General features: G+C 37.1%; 1 protein-coding gene across 2 annotated transcripts; it reads left to right on the top strand.

Annotated features, from left to right (window-relative positions):
• The first annotated feature begins 2,901 nt into the window (after nucleotides 1-2,901).
• LOC117327084 (myophilin-like) lies at nucleotides 2,902-16,443 on the top strand. Of its 2 annotated transcripts, none has more exons than XM_033883913.1 (4): nucleotides 2,902-2,994; nucleotides 11,424-11,578; nucleotides 12,015-12,249; nucleotides 14,553-16,443. In XM_033883913.1, exons 1-4 carry the CDS (start codon nucleotides 2,941-2,943, stop codon nucleotides 14,736-14,738), a joined length of 630 nt encoding a protein of 209 aa, XP_033739804.1. In that variant the 5' UTR covers nucleotides 2,902-2,940; the 3' UTR covers nucleotides 14,739-16,443. The 2 variants fall into 2 exon arrangements, with proteins under 2 accessions (XP_033739804.1, XP_033739803.1); XM_033883912.1 differs by lacking the exon at nucleotides 2,902-2,994 and adding an exon at nucleotides 6,792-6,922.
• The last annotated feature ends 4,428 nt before the right edge of the window (nucleotides 16,444-20,871 follow it).

Below are 20,871 nucleotides of genomic sequence, written 5' to 3'. Positions count from 1 at the left end.
TTTCACAGCTATAAATATACTGCTTGTGTTACCACGACAACATAGAAAAGTGTCAAATTTTCCAAAAGCGAAATAAAATATTGAATAAATATCACAAATTAGCCGCTGAACAGAAATTCAACCCAAGGGTCATAATATGTATCGCTTACACTACATTGAACACGTCAAATTAGTGCTAATACATAGAGAGGTTAGAAGATAATACCCCTGATAAGATTGATTTCCTGACGTTGGAGGAAGGGAAGCCGTGAGTAGCCAGCCATCAAAACCAAATGTTTCCAAATAAGTTAAAAGTTTATTGACATAATGATATACTTTTATTTATCTATTCATTTATTTTTTTATGTTTTTTTGTTTGTTTTTGTTGTTGTTGTTTTTGTTTTCTTGTTTTTTTTTGTCGTTGTGACCGGAGACTAAGTCCAAGCCCGAGTTTCCTTTGACCCCAACAACAGATCTAGACGTTAGACATACTGACGGACCAATATTTGGTGTAGGTAAAGGGATGAGATGAAAGTCGACCTACCGGTTAGCCAATTAATAAGTACCATGTCCTTGTCTAGAAAAAAGGCGTCATAGTTTTTAGAGTCTTTGAAATTGCACAATTAAACTATGAGAAAGTGTTTTACATGTATATATCAACACGTGCTTAATCTGGTTTTAAACATTGTGCAATCAAAATCAAATATTTGCTGAACATGTACTGTAGACGAAAACGGCATCGTCATGCAGCAAGATTTTATAGAAAGGGGCGGATTTACTTTCAAATAAACACTGAAGATTTATCGACATTATATTTAGTGGTTCTTGAACAAAGAATCAAAATGGGGATGTGTTTATGAGTAAGAAGTACATTGTATTCCTACAAAGCTGGCATAAAGATAAAACCACGTATTAAATAAATAAATAAATAAATTATAAATAAATACATAAACATGTATATACCATATCGTTGTAGAAAGCTAACTATTCGTAGACATGACACGCCCAACACATGCGGTAACGACTACAATTTAATATCTTGTTATCAACAAAATCATCATGGTTTCATTAGCGCTTGCTTTGATTCGGAAAATAGTGATAAAGATTTGTTGAGCACTTGTCTGACAAAGATTCCATCTGTGTTTAAACTGAAATCCTTTCATCTCAGCGATGTTGATTACCGTTATAAATCATGTTGATACACTTCGACATTTACTGAATGCAATACACATTCTTAGTGCTTGTATGCTTCTCCCAGAGAGGTTTCGGGTTTCCCCGACATGTTCAAAACGACTATTATGTTGGTTTATTTTGTTTTTGTTAAAAAACTGGTTGGCGTTTTGATGAGCATCAAAGCCTCATCCCGAAAGAGAATGGATACTTGGGCAATTTAATTTATTTTCGTGTAACCATGAATTTTATGTCCTTCAACAGGTTTGAAGCGGAATTTAAAAAGGAATGCACAATTTTATAATAAGCTTAAATCTCAGATGAACAAAGCCAAAAAAATCTATCAGATGTATGTTCAGACTTAGTGCAAACCCTAATTGGAAATTATTCTCCAATTCATCCACTCAGAGTGGGTGCTTCCGCGAGGAATCAGGTTCTATGGGATATTAAATACGGATGTGTGATGCAATTTTATTCAATGTAAAAAGCAGCGTTAGGGAGGCAGTAAGAAGATGCCCAGAAAGATGAGAAGAGATACGGTCTCAAAATTTAGTTATAGCTTACAACTCATGCAGTGGGGCTTTGGGAGCAATTATTCTTGCGCCTCGAATCTATAGCAATGTAAAAGGTCTAGCAGCAATACCTTACATAAAGAGTTATTTGAAACCATCCAGTGGATACCATATGGTGAAAATGTAATTATAACAGACACGAAATCAATTCGGAACCCCTCGTCGTTCGCATACGGAGGTGAGGTGTTCCGATTGCCACGAAATCCAACAATTCGTTCGGAAGGTCGTAAGTTTATCATTTAGGATCATGGGATGGAGCTGCAGGAACACCAGGTGTACACCAGTGGACACATATGCAAAATATGCAACGAACGAGAGGAGGAGTCCCTTCATTAACTCACATATAACCAAAACTTTCCTGTTTGATAGGGTTGGTTTGGTTTTATTTTGTTTAACGTCCTATTAACAGCCAGTGTCATTTAAGGACGTGCCAGGTTTTGGAGGTGGAGGAAAGCCGGAGTACCCGGAGAAAAACCACCAGTCAACGGTCAGTACCTGGCAACTGCCCCACGTAGGTTTCGAACTCGCACCCCAGAGGTGAATGGCTAGTGATAAAGTGTCGGGACACTTTAACCACTCGACAACCGAGGCCCCTCCAATTTGATAGTCTGTCTAACTCTATCGTCAGAGAATTCACAAGGTTTCAAGGCTTCAAGGTTACTTCAATGGACCGAGAATAATACAGTGTTGAGTTAGAGATGAAGCGCGCTGGATTAAAAAGAAAAGAAAAGTAGTCAGCATTATTCTCACTTAAGGCAGTTCCTTTAAAAGATCCTGTTAGATTAAGAAGTTCCAAAATGGCATCTACAAGATGTGGTGTTAACTCCATACGTATTGTGTATTATATCTTAAAAATGCGAATCTTCAAAATAATCAGTACAATAATGTATACATGTATAAGGTGTACGTCTATTATTAACTTTGAGATATCAAATCCTAACATCTTTTGTACTAAAAACGAGAAAACTAAATATATATATACACAAAAGTAAAATTATCGGTACATGTCGAATACACAAGATTGTGACATATTGTCGTAGTAACACGCCACAGTGAAAATGAATGTGAGAACACCTGTTTATGACATTCCCCGACGTCCCTTTGGTGTAATTACCCGAGTCAGGAGCGCGTGAATTGATGAGATTCAGGTATTACTGACATGAATGAATGAGCCTTCAAACTTCCCAACAGGTAAGTAACCAGCATTCACAAAATCAATATGGCTAACCTCCGCGCTCTCAAGTCCGGGCTAGCCAGGGAAGAGGAAAGAAAGGTTAGTGTTTATTTCTTTCGTTACACGATAATATTCATACATGTAGGTAATTAGGGCAAAGATGGCTAGAAAATGACTCCTTTATACAGTACATGCGAACGCCACACAAAAGTGCAAATAGAGAATACATTTCTTGTCGAAATTGATTGCTATAGACAGTCACTGAAATTATCTTACCGGAAGTGCCCTCGGAAACTGACACCTACATGTAGCTCTAGGGAATATATTTCTATATAGGAGTTTGGTATGTGTTTTAATAACATTTTCACTCCTAGTTAATTATCAATTTCCATTTAATATTTTATTGTTGAAACGTGTCGTTGAGCATAAAACTACATTTCAGTCAATGTGTATCCGTCCATTTCTGGTTGGACTAGTTTTTTGTCCGTGTGAAACTTTACACGACATCACAGACAAAGTTTGAGTCTAATTGAAGCCTATCGTAACTACGATACAATATTTCACACAAAACCTATACCTGTTAGACCGGTGTAGGGGACATCATTATCATAGCGACGACATGATCATTTCCAAGTCTATGGACAGGTTGAAAACTATGAATACCTGTTATCCGGATTTTCCAAAATTTATTTACCTAGTTGAGTGGTCGGGTGGCACAGTGACAAACATATTACAATTTCATTTTAAGATAAAAAAAAAACAAAAAAACACTCACTTGTCTTTCACCTAGGCGGCCGGGGTTCGATTTCCCGATCGGACTTGAAAAGGTATGACGTCACCTGCCCGACCACGTGCATGAGTTTTCCCCGGGTACTCCGGTTTCCTTCCACAGTTAGACCCCTCGCGCGCTTCTATCCGGGCCAACAAGCGTGATTCATATAAGTTGATATGACTTGTCTCCCAATCGTTGTAAAATACATAAAGTTTACATTACATTCATAGCGATTTTCACATGGGCATATGGAAACCGAGCTAACCGGACTCAAATTTTCCAGATTTCATTTACCAAGTTAATGCAAAAATGGATTTATGTGTGAGTAAAATGTCAAATAGTTTAGGATGGTGGTGTCATTTTGATATAGCCTAAACGATATTATATTTCATCATCTTTGTGGTTATATAGCTATTGCATACAATGTTCAAACATTAATCAGGAGCAAGACTGTTGGATATCGAAGACGTTCTTCCATAAAGTTTGTCAACATATAAAACCGAAAATATATCTTCTTGGTGACTCTTCTGAAATACTACCCGTGATATCTGGAAAATTACTACATCGATGCTTTCATTTTTCTTTTCATTACCAGATGAGAAAGCTTGTTTTTAATTCATAATATTACAATATCAATTTGTTTGTTTGTCTTTCTCATTCTTTTCAACTCATCCCCTCAACGTTCCAATAAGTAGATGTACGCAAGGCGTATGTATAAATACTCTACACTAAATAGTGCTACCAAATAAAGGTTATAGTGATTTTGATATCCACTTTCTGAAACTATTATCTCACTTGATCAAGACATTCAAAATATATTAAATGGTATTTCGGTTTGCCCCTGGGGCGAGAATCCTTGGTATCATTTGTTTCTCACTAAATTTTGTAATTTGAGATTTCAAACCAGTTTGCACAGCTAGTGTTTATCTTACAAATATTCTCAATGCTTTTTTTCTCAAATTCTTCTACTTTTTTGTCCCTAGCTATATCGATCTTTCGTGTGTTTTTTCTTTTCTGTTATACGGTATGGAGTTCACACATACATGTAGTGTACACTTAGCTGCGATAACGTAGCTCTGGACGACGGACGGACAATTTCTGACAGATGGTCGTCGTCAGAGCTACGATTCCCTCCCATTGCTCGTAATGTAGCAAAACAGTGAACCTCGAAAATGCTACAAATAGCGGATATCGTTCAACTTTGGAGTAATAGTTCGTATAATTAAACATTTCTAATACAATTTTGCAATGTATTAGCCTACCGTCTAATCTAGAAATCTTTAATTCGCATATTCTGATATCATACTGCTCGGAGTTGTCTCCGTGATCCGCCATGATACTTCTCGAAGAACTCTCGCGAGGATTCTAACCCAAATATGGAACCCGTGGATGAAGCTACTACGACAAATACATATATAATCACAGATATTTAACCACTCTTTTGCGACTTTTGTGAAGAAAGCGAATCTTACTTTGCGTAATTAAATAATTTCAGAATGAATTGACCTTCCTTACCGAGATATATTACTCCGAATCTGTTTTTCTGTTGAAATCTCGCGGGAAACCTCATTAGCATCAATTTATTTTGATTTCCTTATAAGGAAATTGACCTTTACACTTGTATCAAAGATGGCGGTATGTTTGAACTGATATCTCCGTGTGTCTTGCTCGTTTTGGATTTTACTATTTATTGTCAAACATTTGAAGTAATGTGCAGGTTTGTTGCTTGAATATTCATAATAGATACCAGAATCATCAACTTACATGTGTTTTTTTATCCGAGAAAAAATTTACCACTGCTAATACTGCCCGATGTGAATCACATCGGGGCTTGCTACACTATCGGCAATGGGAGGGACTTCATACCCTGCCGGAGAGCAGTGTAGGCAGGGTATGAATATTCGTTCTAGTGTACACTATGTTCAAATACATGCAGAAACATATACATCCTAACTTATACTACACATAAGTATGTCAGACGGTTAATTAGTACCAACTTGATACTGTAAAGTCTATTTATAGGTAACGCATGGATCATTATCAAAGAGATTTTTCATATCAGTCAGGTATATATCTTTTCGAGTCACTGGTTGATAATTCTTCAAGGGAAGTAACTCCTACGTCACTCGATGAGTGTGGGGTATATCTTTCTTTCATTGTTTCTTTGTTTCTTTTTTTCTTTCCTTTTTTAATCTTATTATACAAAATTAATTTTCATTATCGACAAATAAATGAATAAAATAATAAGACATGAAGGAGCATATCCCTAATAGATAATGCGGTGATTTTTTTTCCATATATGATAAAGGGGAGTCAAAGCAGTAAAATTAAAGAAAGAACTACATTTTTTGACGAAAAAAAAGAAAAAATGGGGAAAAAAAGCGGAATAGTTTTGGTTGACATATGTTTCAAAGAAGTGATATTAAACATTTCTGGTTCTAAATGTCTAACAGATATTGTACTCTAACAAATACTAGCGAAACTAAATCGTGTAACTTAAAATTACCACAAATATTTTGTCTGTGTGTGGATGGGGTTGAATTATGATAAAGAGAGTCTGATGACCAAGTTTTGTTGTTGTTGTTGTTGTTGTTTAATTTATTATATTACTCTATAGTCTATCACCAAGCTAAATATCTTCTTTTGTTTTAAATGAAAAGGTACTTTAGTAACCTGATTTAAGATACTAGGATACGCTCCTATGTTTTTTTCGGGATACTTTCAGAAAATTTCAGATTGTTTAGGACTTGGCGGTTGTGGGAATTCGAGTTTTAAATGAACTAGACTACCTCCACCACAACAGATGTCCCATTAACCCATCACCTTCCGGACGCACTGACCACGACAGGAATAATTGATTTAAATTAATGGTAATTTAGCTAGCGGTCAGTGATAACGTGGACAACAGTAGTATGACAGGCTGGGGTTTCAGAGATATGTGGTCATTTAGTAAAAACCCATTTGGGGCCCCTCTGAATGGTCCCCAAAATGTGCCATGAAATATTTGAACCCACAACATGCGTGCCACCGAAACATTAATTTGTCCTTCCAATTCCCGTATACATTACACACACGCAGACCGGCATACACACACGTCCACGGAATCCCGTATCAAATGCGTCACGTGATATGCAAATCAGCAGCCGAACGCGAGGTGTCAACATAGTTGTCCCTGAGTTTAGCAAAAGAACAGGACTCACCATGGCACAATATCGTGCCCCAAAGTCTGGACTAGCCCGTGAGGCACAGGCCAAGGTAAGCCCGGGGGTAGGGGAATCCGTGGAGAAAGAACAACAGTGTGTTGATTAGAAAATCGTCTGTGATGATTGTGTATCGATTTTGTGTAATCAATAACACTAGGTCAGTTCACGTGCAGTGACCACACCGGACGAATATACATATATATACAGCCTATATCTATATACGTACCTATAACTATATATACTGTACTGTGTCTGGCTTTTTTATGGGGTTAAGCCAAGATCAATACATACGTTATTTCATACTGGCAACATACCTATGTCAAGTATGTGCATTATATATATACACAATAGACATTCAAACAATTACGTAGATGTTGAAGACTCTAAAATACCTACATGTAATCAAGTCATCTTGTCTACAGCAAAATAATAAACAAGTGCTGGTCGAGAAATTTAATAGCTGTACAAAGCATTTGATTGTAGGTTTTGTATGCGTAAAAGCCTACTTACTAAACTCTACTGTAGATTTTTTTTTATATTCCGGTTTTAAATCTTGCATTTATATTTGAGTGGAGTTGTATGATTCATTGAACGTGTGGCTCCCACGTTGTCAAAATGTCATCGTCAACTTAATACTCTTACGCCGGTAGTGAAATAATACAGGTATTGTGAGTTTGCAGACAGGACCGGTGTCTGAATTTCATCAGCTTAATGAATTGTCAAAAGAAAACATATCTAATACATGTAATAATGATTTCGCTGTCTATAATCATGTAATATGAACACATGTTCAAGCAGACATGTTTTGTATTATAATTATTTTTAAAGATTTGTAAAACATATAAAAAGAAATCAAAAATGTGAATATATAATAAAATGTCAAGTTGACAATACTTTGTTCATTCGAAACCAGCCCTCTATACAAATGTCAACTGCAAATCTCAATTGATAAATAAAAGTTAAAGACGGACTTTTGAATAATAATAAGATAATCAGTTTTGCCTTTGGTATTATTATGTTGTGGTTCAATGTATTGGCGGTATTTCATAGTTTATTCAAATGTCAGTTGGTATTAAACAAGAAACCGACATGGTAGTCAGAAGTATTGAGCATTGATAACACATACCGCACCCAAGTTTATGTTTGATAAAAAGCTTGTTAAAAACCCGATAGAATTATGTGTTAGTGTTTATAAATAATGTGTATGCAAGTTTAAACTCTGTTTAGAAACAGGTATATATTGAATTAACTCTATTTAAGGTTGTGAGTCGCGAAGACCTTGGGAACTCACTTATTTCAAAGCTTTGCATATCCTCTTTCAGCGAACCCTACATATTTCATGGTGATTTTTTTCCCGACCTTATGGAAATATTTTACAAAAAAAAATAATTTGATGGATAACTTGTGAAAATGAACCTTAAACAGACAGCAAAAATGAGGATGATATTTTAGTAAGAATCTGATATATATTTTTCAAGTTTTCAAATTTAATCTAGGGTAATCTGACAAAGCTTTGGATATATATATAGTTAAGAACATAGTCTATTCACTGTGGTATGTGACGGAAGCGGGGTTCGGTAGCCAGGTAACACACAGGTGCAAACATGTATCCATGTACCTATGTTTCTGAAGATGGGAAGCACTAGGTTTATATATTGGCCAAAGCATGTAAGGTCATGAAGTGCTTTGTTCTCAGTCTTATCGGGATGAAACCGACACCTGTGCAGGTTCCACAGCTGTAGGTACCTGTATGCGACATCAGTTGTTATAGGTAACATATACCTACATACATATATATACGTACACTCTATTTCACCTTTAACACACATCCGTGACTCTGACGGCGAGCAGTATTGACAATTGACAGATGAGGTTGGGTCCCGTGTGTACATTGTACATATATCTGAGAGTGGAAATGTCCTTGTAGCTTATTGACACCAGGATTCTTCTTGTTAAACAGAAAAAATTAAACATTTCCTTTTTATTTCAATATTTCGGTTTGTTTGTTTTTGTGTATGGCTTCATGAACTGCAATACTTATTTTGAGATTTTGTAGTAGCTGGTGGCTTCCACACTTAACACTGTACAGTACGGAAGACTCGCAGTTACATGCAACTGGAGCCAACTCGTCCAAAACCACACAATAGAAATATGATGTGTAAAGTGATTAAGAAACAAGCTTGTAGCTATTTCCCTTAAACACTTAAGATTGAATAATTCGCAAGCAAAATTATATTGTAATCATCCCTACCCTGGACGTTGTTGGTCCGAACTTATCTGATCAAGCGTTGGTCAATCAATATAAGAAGCTTGACCAGATTATTTAGTCTTGACATATGACCTTGACATTTTACCATATTAGGCCGTATCGTTTTTGATTCGTATAGATTTCTCCATTGATCTCAATTCTAGACTTAATGTCTAAACTCAATGATCTGTCCTTTGGTTGGGCCCGCTTACACAAAACGGCCTTGATCTGCTTTCCCATCGATCTGCAATCATATTACCAAGTAGAAAACAATATTTGACAAGGAAAGCAATGAAAAAGTCCAAAAATGATGGGCGCCATAGCTCCGCCGGGGAGCATCTGACCATATATGATATCGGATGAAGACTTGACGTGCGTGGTGCCATACCAGGATCGGTAGAGTCCATGATGAAAACGATCATTTGAAGGATTTTTTTTCAGCCATTCAAGTACTTTTGTATCACATTTAGGTCTTATTTAGGTCAAGTCCGTCTGTGTAGGCCCTCCAGTTTTGAAGCTTTGCGTTCAATAACCTGGATCATTTTCTTCTTCTTTCTGTGTTAATTTTTGTTGTCAATTCAAAACAATACCCGCTATAATTTTGTCAAATGAGCGAAGATGACATTTTACATTAGACCTTAAGTAGCTTTCAGTTAATAAAAGTTGGATGATGTAAAACGATATCGTGAACACGTGCACGGTATCGTCGAAACCCCTGTCAAACATGACGGTGCACTTGTACCGGAAGTGACGGTAGATGTCAGTTTCTCCATATCGCCTGACTATATTCAGTTTCGCGTTGAAAATCTGAGCTACATAAAATTCTTAAATATCAAGCCGCCGTGTTTACACTTGGTGAAGGTTTACGATTCACAGCACTTTTTAACTAGACGACATTATAAACGGATGACAATTGAAACTGTATCGGATCCTGTCGGCGCTGTAGAGCGGTAAAGTGCTCTTTGACGCCAATTCACAAACTCGTAAAAGTTTAGGTTGACATATAGAATACCCACTTCTGGTTGTTTAACAACAGAGCCGTAAATCAGGGTTGACTGAGCTATACTACTCATTATTTACATACTTTATACAAACGACCAATCATTGGTAGCATTTTAACGATCGTGTTAGCCTTCCACAACTGCCTCTGTCAGGAACGGGGGAAGAATATGCCTGCTGAATTAAAATATATGTCGTAAGAGGCGACCAATTGTTTGGCCCCAGCTTGGTCAGGGGGGGGGGGGGGGGGGGTTCCGACGTCTTTTTTTTTATTGGGACATTAGAGAGCCCTAGAATAACGTTCGACTTATACTGCATGTTTATCGAAGAAGGCGAGTAAACTTTGGTCCGATGAAAAATCCAGGATTTTCTTCCGTGGAAGCGTACTGCCGAAGACTCCCAGCAGGACACCCCACCCGGACACGTTATACTGACAACAGACGAATCAGTAGTTCGACTTCTTAAATGCTGAGCGTACAATGTAAAACAGGAGGAAAAACTACTATTTTCATAAACTCTGGTTTGTCTCGGCAAGCGGACAGAATCCATAGCCTTTCCATTTAGGAAGAAGAAAGTTGTAAAGAAAAAGAGAAAAGATTCAAAAAGTTGTCTCTTAAAATCAATGCAATTAAGACAGCAGGTTATGATTGAACAGCACAGAAGAATCTTATGACAATGAGAATATACCCACTATATGTATGTAACTGTTCCTTGTCCTTTGTCTATAGGTGATCGTTTGTAATTTACTTGTGTCTTGCTAAAGGGGCAGATTGCCTCGAATACTCGACAATTTACTTGTCTGTACTGTCGTTATTACTACTTGACCAATATCTATTTCTAGTAATACGCATCCAACGAACATCTGCTTGTTAGGATCCAGTACCTATATTGGATTATACCGTCATTATTACTTACTAGACCCTATACAACACTATGTTAGGATCCAGTACCTGTATTGGATCATACCGTCGTTATTACTTACTAGACCCTATACATGGATATATATATATTAGAATGCCGATGTGGCGCAGTGATATAAGCTGCGGGTATTTCTGGCTAGGCGATTGGGTGCCGTAGATCGTGAGTTCGAGGCCCGGTCAGGGCTCGAGTCATAAAGTTGTCTTCCTTCGTCAATTGTGTTAGTATGTTATGTATATTTATATATTTCTACAACGCATTGATTGCCTGCCTTTGCATCTTTTTTCTATCCACTAATATGCGCTCTTTGAAATGCGGAAATTCAAGTTGTCGACCACACCGGAAATAGAACCGTTCGCGACTAATTTATTCATTTCCGGTGTTTCAGATAGACGCAACCTTTGACTCCAAAGAGGCCTATAAGTGTCTCGAATGGATACAGACAATGATTGGTCAGGACCTACAAATCGAAAACATCGAGGACAAAAAACTTATGATGAACCATTTTTATAATGTACTGAAAGATGGAACCGTCTTGTGCAGGTAAATAACAGAAACAATAAAAATTGACTTTGTTAAATGTGGTCGCGTTTATAAAGAATGAAGATTCCTTGGTTTGTTTCCTATCGGTGACGAACAAAAGAGGAAACTGCCTTGTCGTTTAACTGAATGGTCTGCATGGCGGGCCTGTTTTCAACATCCGCTTTAGGGAGTAATCATTAATTCAATTGTGATGATAATTTGACAGGGAGTGGTCATTAGTTCCAATAGTAAATCAGTCCTTCGAATGACCCAAAATACTAATAAGACATAATGATGTTAGTTAAGTGTTCGGGTGCGCGAACGAAAAACATTCCAATGATAAAATTAAATTATTTTGTTGTATGCAATATCATGCCCAAAATGACAACAAAAAATATTCAAAAAAATCATTAATGGTCCTTCGTATTGTATTTTTTCTTCAATTTTTCCATTTCAGATTTATTGATACAGTTATGCCCCAGGACCGGAAGTTAGACTTTTCTGTGAAGGCATTCCAACCCACGAACACTGTAGCTTTTGCCTCTGCTCGCGCTCGGGAAAGAATCGGGATATTTCTGGAAAAAGTTCGGGAATATGGAATTTCGTGTACAAGCTCATTTCAAACAGACTATCTATATGAGCGCACCAACCTCGTTCAAGTGTGTACGTGTATCAGAGCGATTGGGATCGAGGTTTGTATAATTTATTCTCTTGTCAATTCCAATTTCCTTTATGTCAATGCATTGTTATTCTTGGTGTTTGTATTTGCGAATCTTGTGGATATTGAAGAGCTCCATGCACCATGTCCATCAAATTGCTAATTTTCTTTTTGAAAGTAGCCCTTTTCATGACTTCCCTTTTGAACCTCTTCCGTTAAGGGGAATGGTCTTTAAAATGTCCACCAATGATGACGAAAGTTGTTAGGACAACTCACGCTCTCAAATATTGACCTACTGGTGTACGTTTCTAAAATGTCGTGCAGAATGTGCATTGTCACAATGGCGCCCTCTATTCATTCATTTCGTTACAAGAGGACTGTATATAATATTGATATCTTAATAACTAATCTGCAGAACTCCCGTGATTCATCAATATACTAGTATATGTTTAAAACTTGCATAAACCACGTAATCCCATCGCATACATTTTTCTTAATTTTGAAATATTTTTCAAATAAAAATATTTCATTTTAAAAGGGGAAGAGGATGAGTGTTCTGTGACTTGTAATTAGGAAATATCAGGCAAAATATAAAAACGAAAATTATAGAAACTAAAGATAAAATATTTGTTTAAATAATTGAGATTTTCCTTTTTCCGTTTTATTCTGACCTTCCTTGTCACAACAGCCGCCAGTGATGTGTTAACTGTCGGTCCCGATGGCCTATACGTAATTATATGGCCTTACTTGCTGGTGGACTGTTAGACTACCTACATATATATCTGATGTATATCTCCCTATTAATGATAGTATTATTTAGAATTTATACAGTAAATACAGTACTTTGGTATGTAATGGTACCTATTAGCGAATTTTATAGTATACATAAACTGCTGACAATGAAGGCTCTTACCTAAATGACTCACAGCTTATATAGAATATCGGTATGTTCGCTTATCAAGACTTCAACAGCAATTTAGATAAAAAAAATTCGCTAATGAATAGCCCAATTCACAACTAACACGGCAAGTAGCAGAGTAAAGGAGCCGTTAAAGGAATGTGATGTATTTTGATACAATGTTATCGGGCTAAGGTCGAACCTAGATCGCGTTTGTTATGTATTAGTAACAGATTTTGGGAGAAACATTCCATACACGTCGAGATATATATGTGTATGAGTGAGAAAGTCTTGTAACTAAAGCGATAACATTTTCATATTTTATCAGTTCCTCGACGAAGATAATTAATCTAAAGTGACATATACGCGTTGTTTAGCTGGGATTGTTATGTGACTATCCTCCGTGAATCATGAGGGAGATTGTATCCCTTTAAACTAAATACCTCGCTATTCGGGCAATCTCGGCAAATTCCGTGAAGGCTCGTAATTGACCCAAGCTGTCGCGGCTTTAGGCCACCTCAGAGATTCACGAAAGACGAGAAAATTCTTTATCGCTAAAATTAAATCATCATTGTTGCGACCCACATGGTGAAAAATATCTTCATCACATTTCCGCAGATAGTCCACGTCACAGTTTTCCAAACTAGAGATTCGTTCGGGTCTTTCCGTCATTCTGTTAAAGATGTCGAGAGAAAATGGATGAAGTAAGGGCAAAAAACAAATTATGAAGTGAATTCCAAAACATTATCCCATTGGCGTTTATTTGCAACCAGGAACCGGAAGTTACGTTTAACCGTATCCACAAAAACACGCAATAATATGTTTAAACGGAAACTGTGTTACATACGCCCGATTAGGCCAGTGATCAGTAAGTTGTAACTTTTCTGTGAAACTATCTCAAATACTGTTTCATCTCTCTAAAAAAAACAATTGATATGATTGATTGTTTTTAATTCAACCGAGATGCACACATGGAAATAATTCATACCCAAATAAAGATTAATCGAGTTCTCCCATAAAAGTAATCCGTCGAAAATCTGATTTATTGAAACAGATTTTATTATCCGAATGAACTTTGAACTGCAAATGGGTGATGGTTTATAATCAATGACTGGTCTTGGCACTGACAGAGGCAGATAACATAAAAGTTCAAAGGGCAGATAACTCATTCTCACTTTTCTCACTTCCATACATCCGCAGACGCATAGGGTTTTTCGAAGGATAGATAACTGATCCATGCTTATGATATTCCACGCATGCGCAGATGCTTTGAATAATGAATTGCTTGGACAATTACCAATAAAAATCATAATTTTCACAGCTTAGCTAATCACTAGGGACATTTAAGGGCGGATAACCCACCTAAATTGCTGATATATTCCGGATTGAAACAAGCGTGTAATTAAAGAAAATAACTTATATGTTTATTATCGTTCAAGGCACAGACGAGGTCGGACTACCATGGGCCTTTTATTTGGCCGAAGAAAGCAAAGGAAAACAAGCGAACATTCTCTGAAGAACAACTACAGGCAAGCAAGCAAACGATCAGCCTCCAGTATGGCACGAACATCGGCGCCTCTCAAGCTGGTCTCAACTTCGGCAAACAGAGAATGATAATTGATTGACCTTGAAATGTGACCTTACATTGTATATGACCATTGTTTGTGATTCTGTGCCATTTTTGTTTACCTGTAACACGTGACCATTGTGTGATATTGGTACAAGTATTTTGTATATGGAGTTGGAACATCAACACGTGACATACATATGACCTTGCCACATGACCTTCGTTGGCACATTACCTCGAATCACATCGCACTGTATGTGACCTTGACACTGGACCTTTTTTTCTGAGGCCTCATCTTGATATTAATTTGATATATAAATTAGCATACAGTAAATTCCATGGATCTACCTGGTGCGATTGTGGTGACCTCTGAGTTGACCTTTGAATATGTTTAATACATGCATGTGACCTATGACTCGCCATTGAATGTATGTAAAAATATAGCTCTCTTATCAGTGTACCAACACCATGATCATATACCGATAAGTGTTCTTGTCAACCCATTGTCAATCAAAATTCAGATAGACAAAGCTTTTACTATTTGTGTAGTAGTCTTGAAAACATGTCTCATAATATGATGATGAATAATTAAGAATGATTTCTGGATTGTCATAAAGTTGAATTGTAATAAGTGACAAAGAGAACTATAAGTTAAAACTAATTTTAAAAGAAAACCGTAAGTCTTGTTGCACACGAATATTGGGGCAGCTTCTGTAATAGATTCAGTTCACACACAAACTAGCTTATATCCATCCTCGATCCCAGGTGAAGATCGCACTGTCACAGTGCGATCTTCACCTGGGATCGAGGATGGCTAATGTCGACCGTTTCGGGATTTCCCCATTTCTCATTCCCCAGAATCCGGATTATGGTGACCGGTGTTGTATCATGAATCATTTGTAATAACTACCGTTCGGACTATGGAGTCTGTAAATCATATTTCTCATTCTAAGTATTCTATATTTCCATAATAGTGGTGCAAATTTAACTGTGGATGTCAATCGTGTAGTTTTGTTGTTGATTTTGGCACGTAGGGAAATTGTCCATGTTTGTTCTTTTACGTTATTATGACTTTTTCATATTTTCGTAATCATGTGACGTCATCAGAAATGGTGACGTCATAAGTAATGGTTCAGTAATGAACAAAATATGAAATTCGCGGTAATTTTGAAGTTTATTGTTTAATATCGGCCAATGCCATCAAAATAAAAACGATGTAATTTGAACGTATTTATATAAACAAAAGTATTTCACAAGGAATACTTCAAAGGATAGTGATGTGGTTGTTTGTAATATGTTAGAAATCAGCGATTTTTTTTCTCTCAACATCATTCAGATGTAAATACAGCAAGCCAAATTACTACTATGCATTGAATCATATACATCTTTAAAATAAATAAATTATGTTAGAATTTATATTAATTGAAACCAATATGATATACATTGTACATGTGTATGCATTATAATACATTCCGGAATCCCTGAAGATTTAGATGCTGAGTATCGTACCTTCAAAATTCAAGGGTTCCATTGTCGGTATCCATTCATAAATAAAGGACTGAACCCGAAGAAGGGAACCTCGTAAAATATGTTACGATTTTACTAACTGAATAGATGAAAAATCAACTGAATCAACCAAAGGAAGAGTTATTTCCCTTTAGAGTTAGCGATGTTCAAAGGTAAAAAAAACAAACATGTTATTTATTAGAAATGTTGGTTACAAATCTCATGATTATTTGATAGTAAATGCTATTCACGTAGACCTTTCAATGTCTTTGTTTTGTGTCCATTTCATCATTGAAAACAAATTGTGTTAAATTTGTTTAAAGCAGCCTGCTTTAAATTGTTTTGCAATTACAAATGTTTCTTTTCTGAAACAAAACATTTTATCAAAAGAATTCTCCCATTTTCTCTGTAGAGTCCTTACTGGGTTTATAAAAACCCACACTTGCCAATACGTTTGAGAAATAAATCAACTTAGACATCTAATTGTGTGAAGAATTGCATTCTCTGGAGTTTACGATTTACTGACGATATTAGCATAATTGATTTTCACCAGTCCATGTCGATTATAAAGTTCAGAGTGTTTGGCTGCGTTCTAGGGGAGCTTACTCCTCCGGTATTATCGAACATGTCCAACATTTTCTATAATGAGAGCTATTTCATTTTTTTTGGCAAATTTTTCCTTTGATTCTATTCGAGTTATCACCCTTCCGTAAAAAACGAATGATAACCTGACCAATTCATAGAATACAAGACATCATAACGAAACCAACAATGATTCAAATTCAAAATCGATTAGACGAAATCAAAATATTAAACAAAAAAATAAATTTACACGGAGACCCTTGAAAAAGTACAAAGTGAATAAGGCCAGGTACTCTGCTCAGTTGATACCAGATCTCTGTCTTTTATTTTTTTGAGATTAAAACTTGGATATTTCTGGCTTTAACCCTGCACGAGAAAGAGAAATTTTCACTGCTGTCTGTATCCGATTATAAGAAGCCGCGGTGGCCCTCCACCACTGGGTTGCGAGTTCGAAACGTACTTCGGGCAGTTGCCAGGTACTGACCGTAGGTCGGTGGTTTTTCTCTGCGTACTCTGGCTTTCCTCCACATCCAAAAATCTGGCACGTCCTTAAATGACCCCGGCTGTTAATAGGACGTCAAACAAAAACAAACCAAACAAAAGTATCCGATTTTTTGTTAACTTACAGCTGATCTTCTGCTGACTATTTTCCTGGCATCTTCTGTTAATGCCTGGTTGCTTTGCCCCTCGGTGCTCGATTGCCGGTATCCTTCGTCTTCAGGTGGTTGCCAACTATCTTCGGATGTTTGCATATAACTTTTCTCCCAAACATGTCCACATAGTTTTTTTTCATGTGTCAGGTGTGTCCGTTTGAGCAGATTCACTCGATAATCATCATTTTATGATATAATGATATAATAATCTAGTATCATTAACGTTTACATAGAACTTGATACAATATGGACTGAGCACTGGGAGTCATATGCTCCCTAGGAACATAGCATTGAATTTCCGTACATCACAGTTGATTATTAGTTGCCATGGAAACGAGACGAGAACGTGTAAATGAAAATGATACAGTGTTTACGTTGTCGCTTTATCGATCACAGAAAAATGCTTGCCATGACAACTGCTGGTTCTGACTCCGCAGCAACTTGTACAATTTTATCTATATGCAACATGTCTATTACATTCAGTAAAAAAATGATATAATGCCCCTCATTTATGAAATTAAACCTCGATATAATGCCCTTTATTCAGATACAGTAAAAACATGGATAAAACCTTGATATGGCACAATAAAAAAAATGAATACACTGTCCCTCGTGTAATGAAACCATCACAAACTGTCCCTCGTGTAGTAAAACCACGATATACTGTCCCTCGTGTAGTAAAACCTCGATATACTGTCCCTCGTATAGTAAAACCTCGATATACTGTCCCTCGTGCTGTGAAACCATGATATACTGTCCCTCGTGTAGTAAAACCTCGATATACTGTCCCTCATGTTGTAAAACCACGATATACTGTCCCTCATGTAGTAAAACCACGATATACTGTCCCTCGTATAGTAAAACCTCGATATACTGTCCCTCGTGTAGTAAAACCTCGATATACTGTCCCTCGTGTAGTTAAACCTCGATATACTGTCCCTCGTGTAGTAAAACCTCGTTATACTGTCCCTCGTGCTGTAAAACCTCGATATACTGTCCCTCGTGTAGTAAAACCATGATATACTGTCCCTTGTGTAATAAAACCACGATATACTGTCCCTCGTGTAGTAAAACTTGATATACTGTCCCTCGTGTAGATAAACCACCATATACCGTCCCTCATGTAGTAAAACATCGATATACCGTCCCTCGTGTAGTAAAACCACGATATACTGTCCCTCGTGTAGGAAAACCTCGATATACTGTCCCTCGTGTAGTAAAACTTGATATACTGTCCCTCGTTTAGTAAAACCACGATATACTGTCCATCGTGTAGTTAAACCTCGATATACTGTCCCTCGTGCTGTAAAACCTCGATATACTGTCCCTCGTGCTGTGAAACCATGATATACTGTCCCTCGTGTAGTAAAACTTGATATACTGTCCCTCGTGCTGTAAAACCTCGATATACTGTCCATCGTGTAGTAAAACCTCGATATACTGTCCCTCGTGTAGATAAACCACGATATACTGTCCCTCGTGTAGTAAAACTTGATATACCGTCCCTCGTGTAGTAAAACCACGATATACTGTCCCTCGTGTAGTAAAACCTCGTTATACTGTTCCTCGTGCTGTAAAACCTCGATATACTGTCCCTCATGTAGTAAAACCTCGACATACTGTCCCTCGTGTAGATAAACCACGATATACTGTCCCTCGTGTAGTAAAACTTGATATACTGTCCCTCGTTTAGTAAAACCACGATATACTGTCCATCGTGTTGTAAAACCTCGATATACTGTCCCTCATGTAGTAAAACCTCGATATACTGTCCCTCGTGTAGATAAACCACGATATACTGTCCCTCGTGTAGTAAAACTTGATATACTGTCCCTCGTTTAGTAAAACCACGATATACTGTCCCTCGTGTAGTAAAACCACGATATACTGTCCCTCGTGTAGTAAAACCTCGATATACTTTCCCTCGTGTAGTTAAACCTCGATATACTGTCCCTCGTGTAGATAAACCTCGATATACTGTCCATCGTGTAGATAAACCTCGATATACTGTCCATCGTGTAGTTAAACCTCGATATACTGTCCCTCGTGCTGTAAAACCTCGAAATACTGTCCCTCGTGCTGTGAAACCATGATATACTGTCCCTCGTGTAGTAAAACAACGATATACTGTCCCTCGTTTAGTGAAACCACGATACACTGTCCCTCGTGTAGTAAAACCTCGATATACTGTCCCTCGTGTAGTTAAACCTCGATATACTGTCCCTAGTGTAGTTAAACCTCGTTATACTGTCCCTCGTGTAGTAAAACCTCGATATACTGTCCATCGTGCTGTAAAACCTCGATATACTGTCCCTCGTGTAGTAAAACCACGATATACTGTCCCTCCTGTAGTAAAACCTCGATATACTGTCCATCATGTAGTAAAACCTCGATATACTGTCCATCGTGTAGTTAAACCTCGATATACTGTCCCTCGTGTAGTTAAACCACGATATACTGTCCCTCGTGTAGTAAAACCACGATATACTGTCCCATTTATATACAGTAAACCTCGATATAACGACCCTCGTTTATAAACAGTAACCTTGATATAACGTCACTCGTTTATATACATTTAAACCTCGATATCACATCTTTGGTTTATATGCAGTAAAACCTCTATATAACGACCCTCGTGTGTATACAGTAAACCTCGATGTAATGGTCCTCGTTTACATACAGTAAAACCTCGATACGACGACCCTCGTTTATATACAGTAAAACCTCGATACAACGACCCTCGTTTATGTACAGTAAAACCTCGATGTAACGACCCTCGTTTATATACAGTAAACCTTGATATGACGACCCTCGTTTATATACAGTAAACCTTGATACAACGACCCTCGTTTATATACATTTAAACCTCGATATAACCTCTCTGGTTTATATACAGCAAACCTTGATACAACGACCCTCGTTTATATACAGTAAACCTCGATATAACCTCTCTGGTTTATATACAGTAAACCTCGATATAACGTCCCTCGTTTATATACAGTAAAACCTTGATATAATGGTCCTCATTTATATACAGTAAAAACCTCGATATAACGCCCCTCGTGTATATACAGTAAAATCTCGATACAACGACCCTCGTTTATATAAATTAGAACCTGATAGTGATGTCAATGAGTTTATAGAGCATAAAATTTCGATACAATGTCCTGAGTTTATAGACCGTAAAACCTCGATAATGCTTGTTACTCCGATATACAATTATTCGCTGAAGTAGGACGATATATTTAATGTACCATTCTATATCCTCATTTTCTTTTCAAACTGTTGATGCAGCTATATTGAATGTAGTTGACAGTATATTTCTGCAATCCAGAATCCATGTCCGATACAAATGTTTTTCGGCATAGCCGCATAATATTCTTTTGGCCTCGGATATGACGCGACAGGTGGCGTTACTGGTCAAGATGAAGTCTGTGATTGGTCAATGTA

The sequence above is a fragment of the Pecten maximus genome, chromosome 5 (assembly GCF_902652985.1).
Source record: "Pecten maximus chromosome 5, xPecMax1.1, whole genome shotgun sequence".
Taxonomy (NCBI): Eukaryota; Metazoa; Mollusca; class Bivalvia; order Pectinida; family Pectinidae; genus Pecten; species Pecten maximus.
Note: the sequence above shows the minus strand (reverse complement) of the source record. Positions and strands in the feature narration are given on the sequence as shown.

Excerpts from the sequence above, each read along its gene's own strand:
- LOC117327084 (XM_033883912.1), top strand. The coding sequence starts at position 6,797 with ATGCAAATCAGCAGCCGAACGCGAGGTGTCAACATAGTTGTCCCTGAG. Across the intron at positions 11,579-12,014 it reads GATGGAACCGTCTTGTGCAG|ATTTATTGATACAGTTATGC; the intron begins GTAAATAACAGA and ends TTTCCATTTCAG. Across the intron at positions 12,250-14,552 it reads TCAGAGCGATTGGGATCGAG|GCACAGACGAGGTCGGACTA; the intron begins GTTTGTATAATT and ends TTATCGTTCAAG.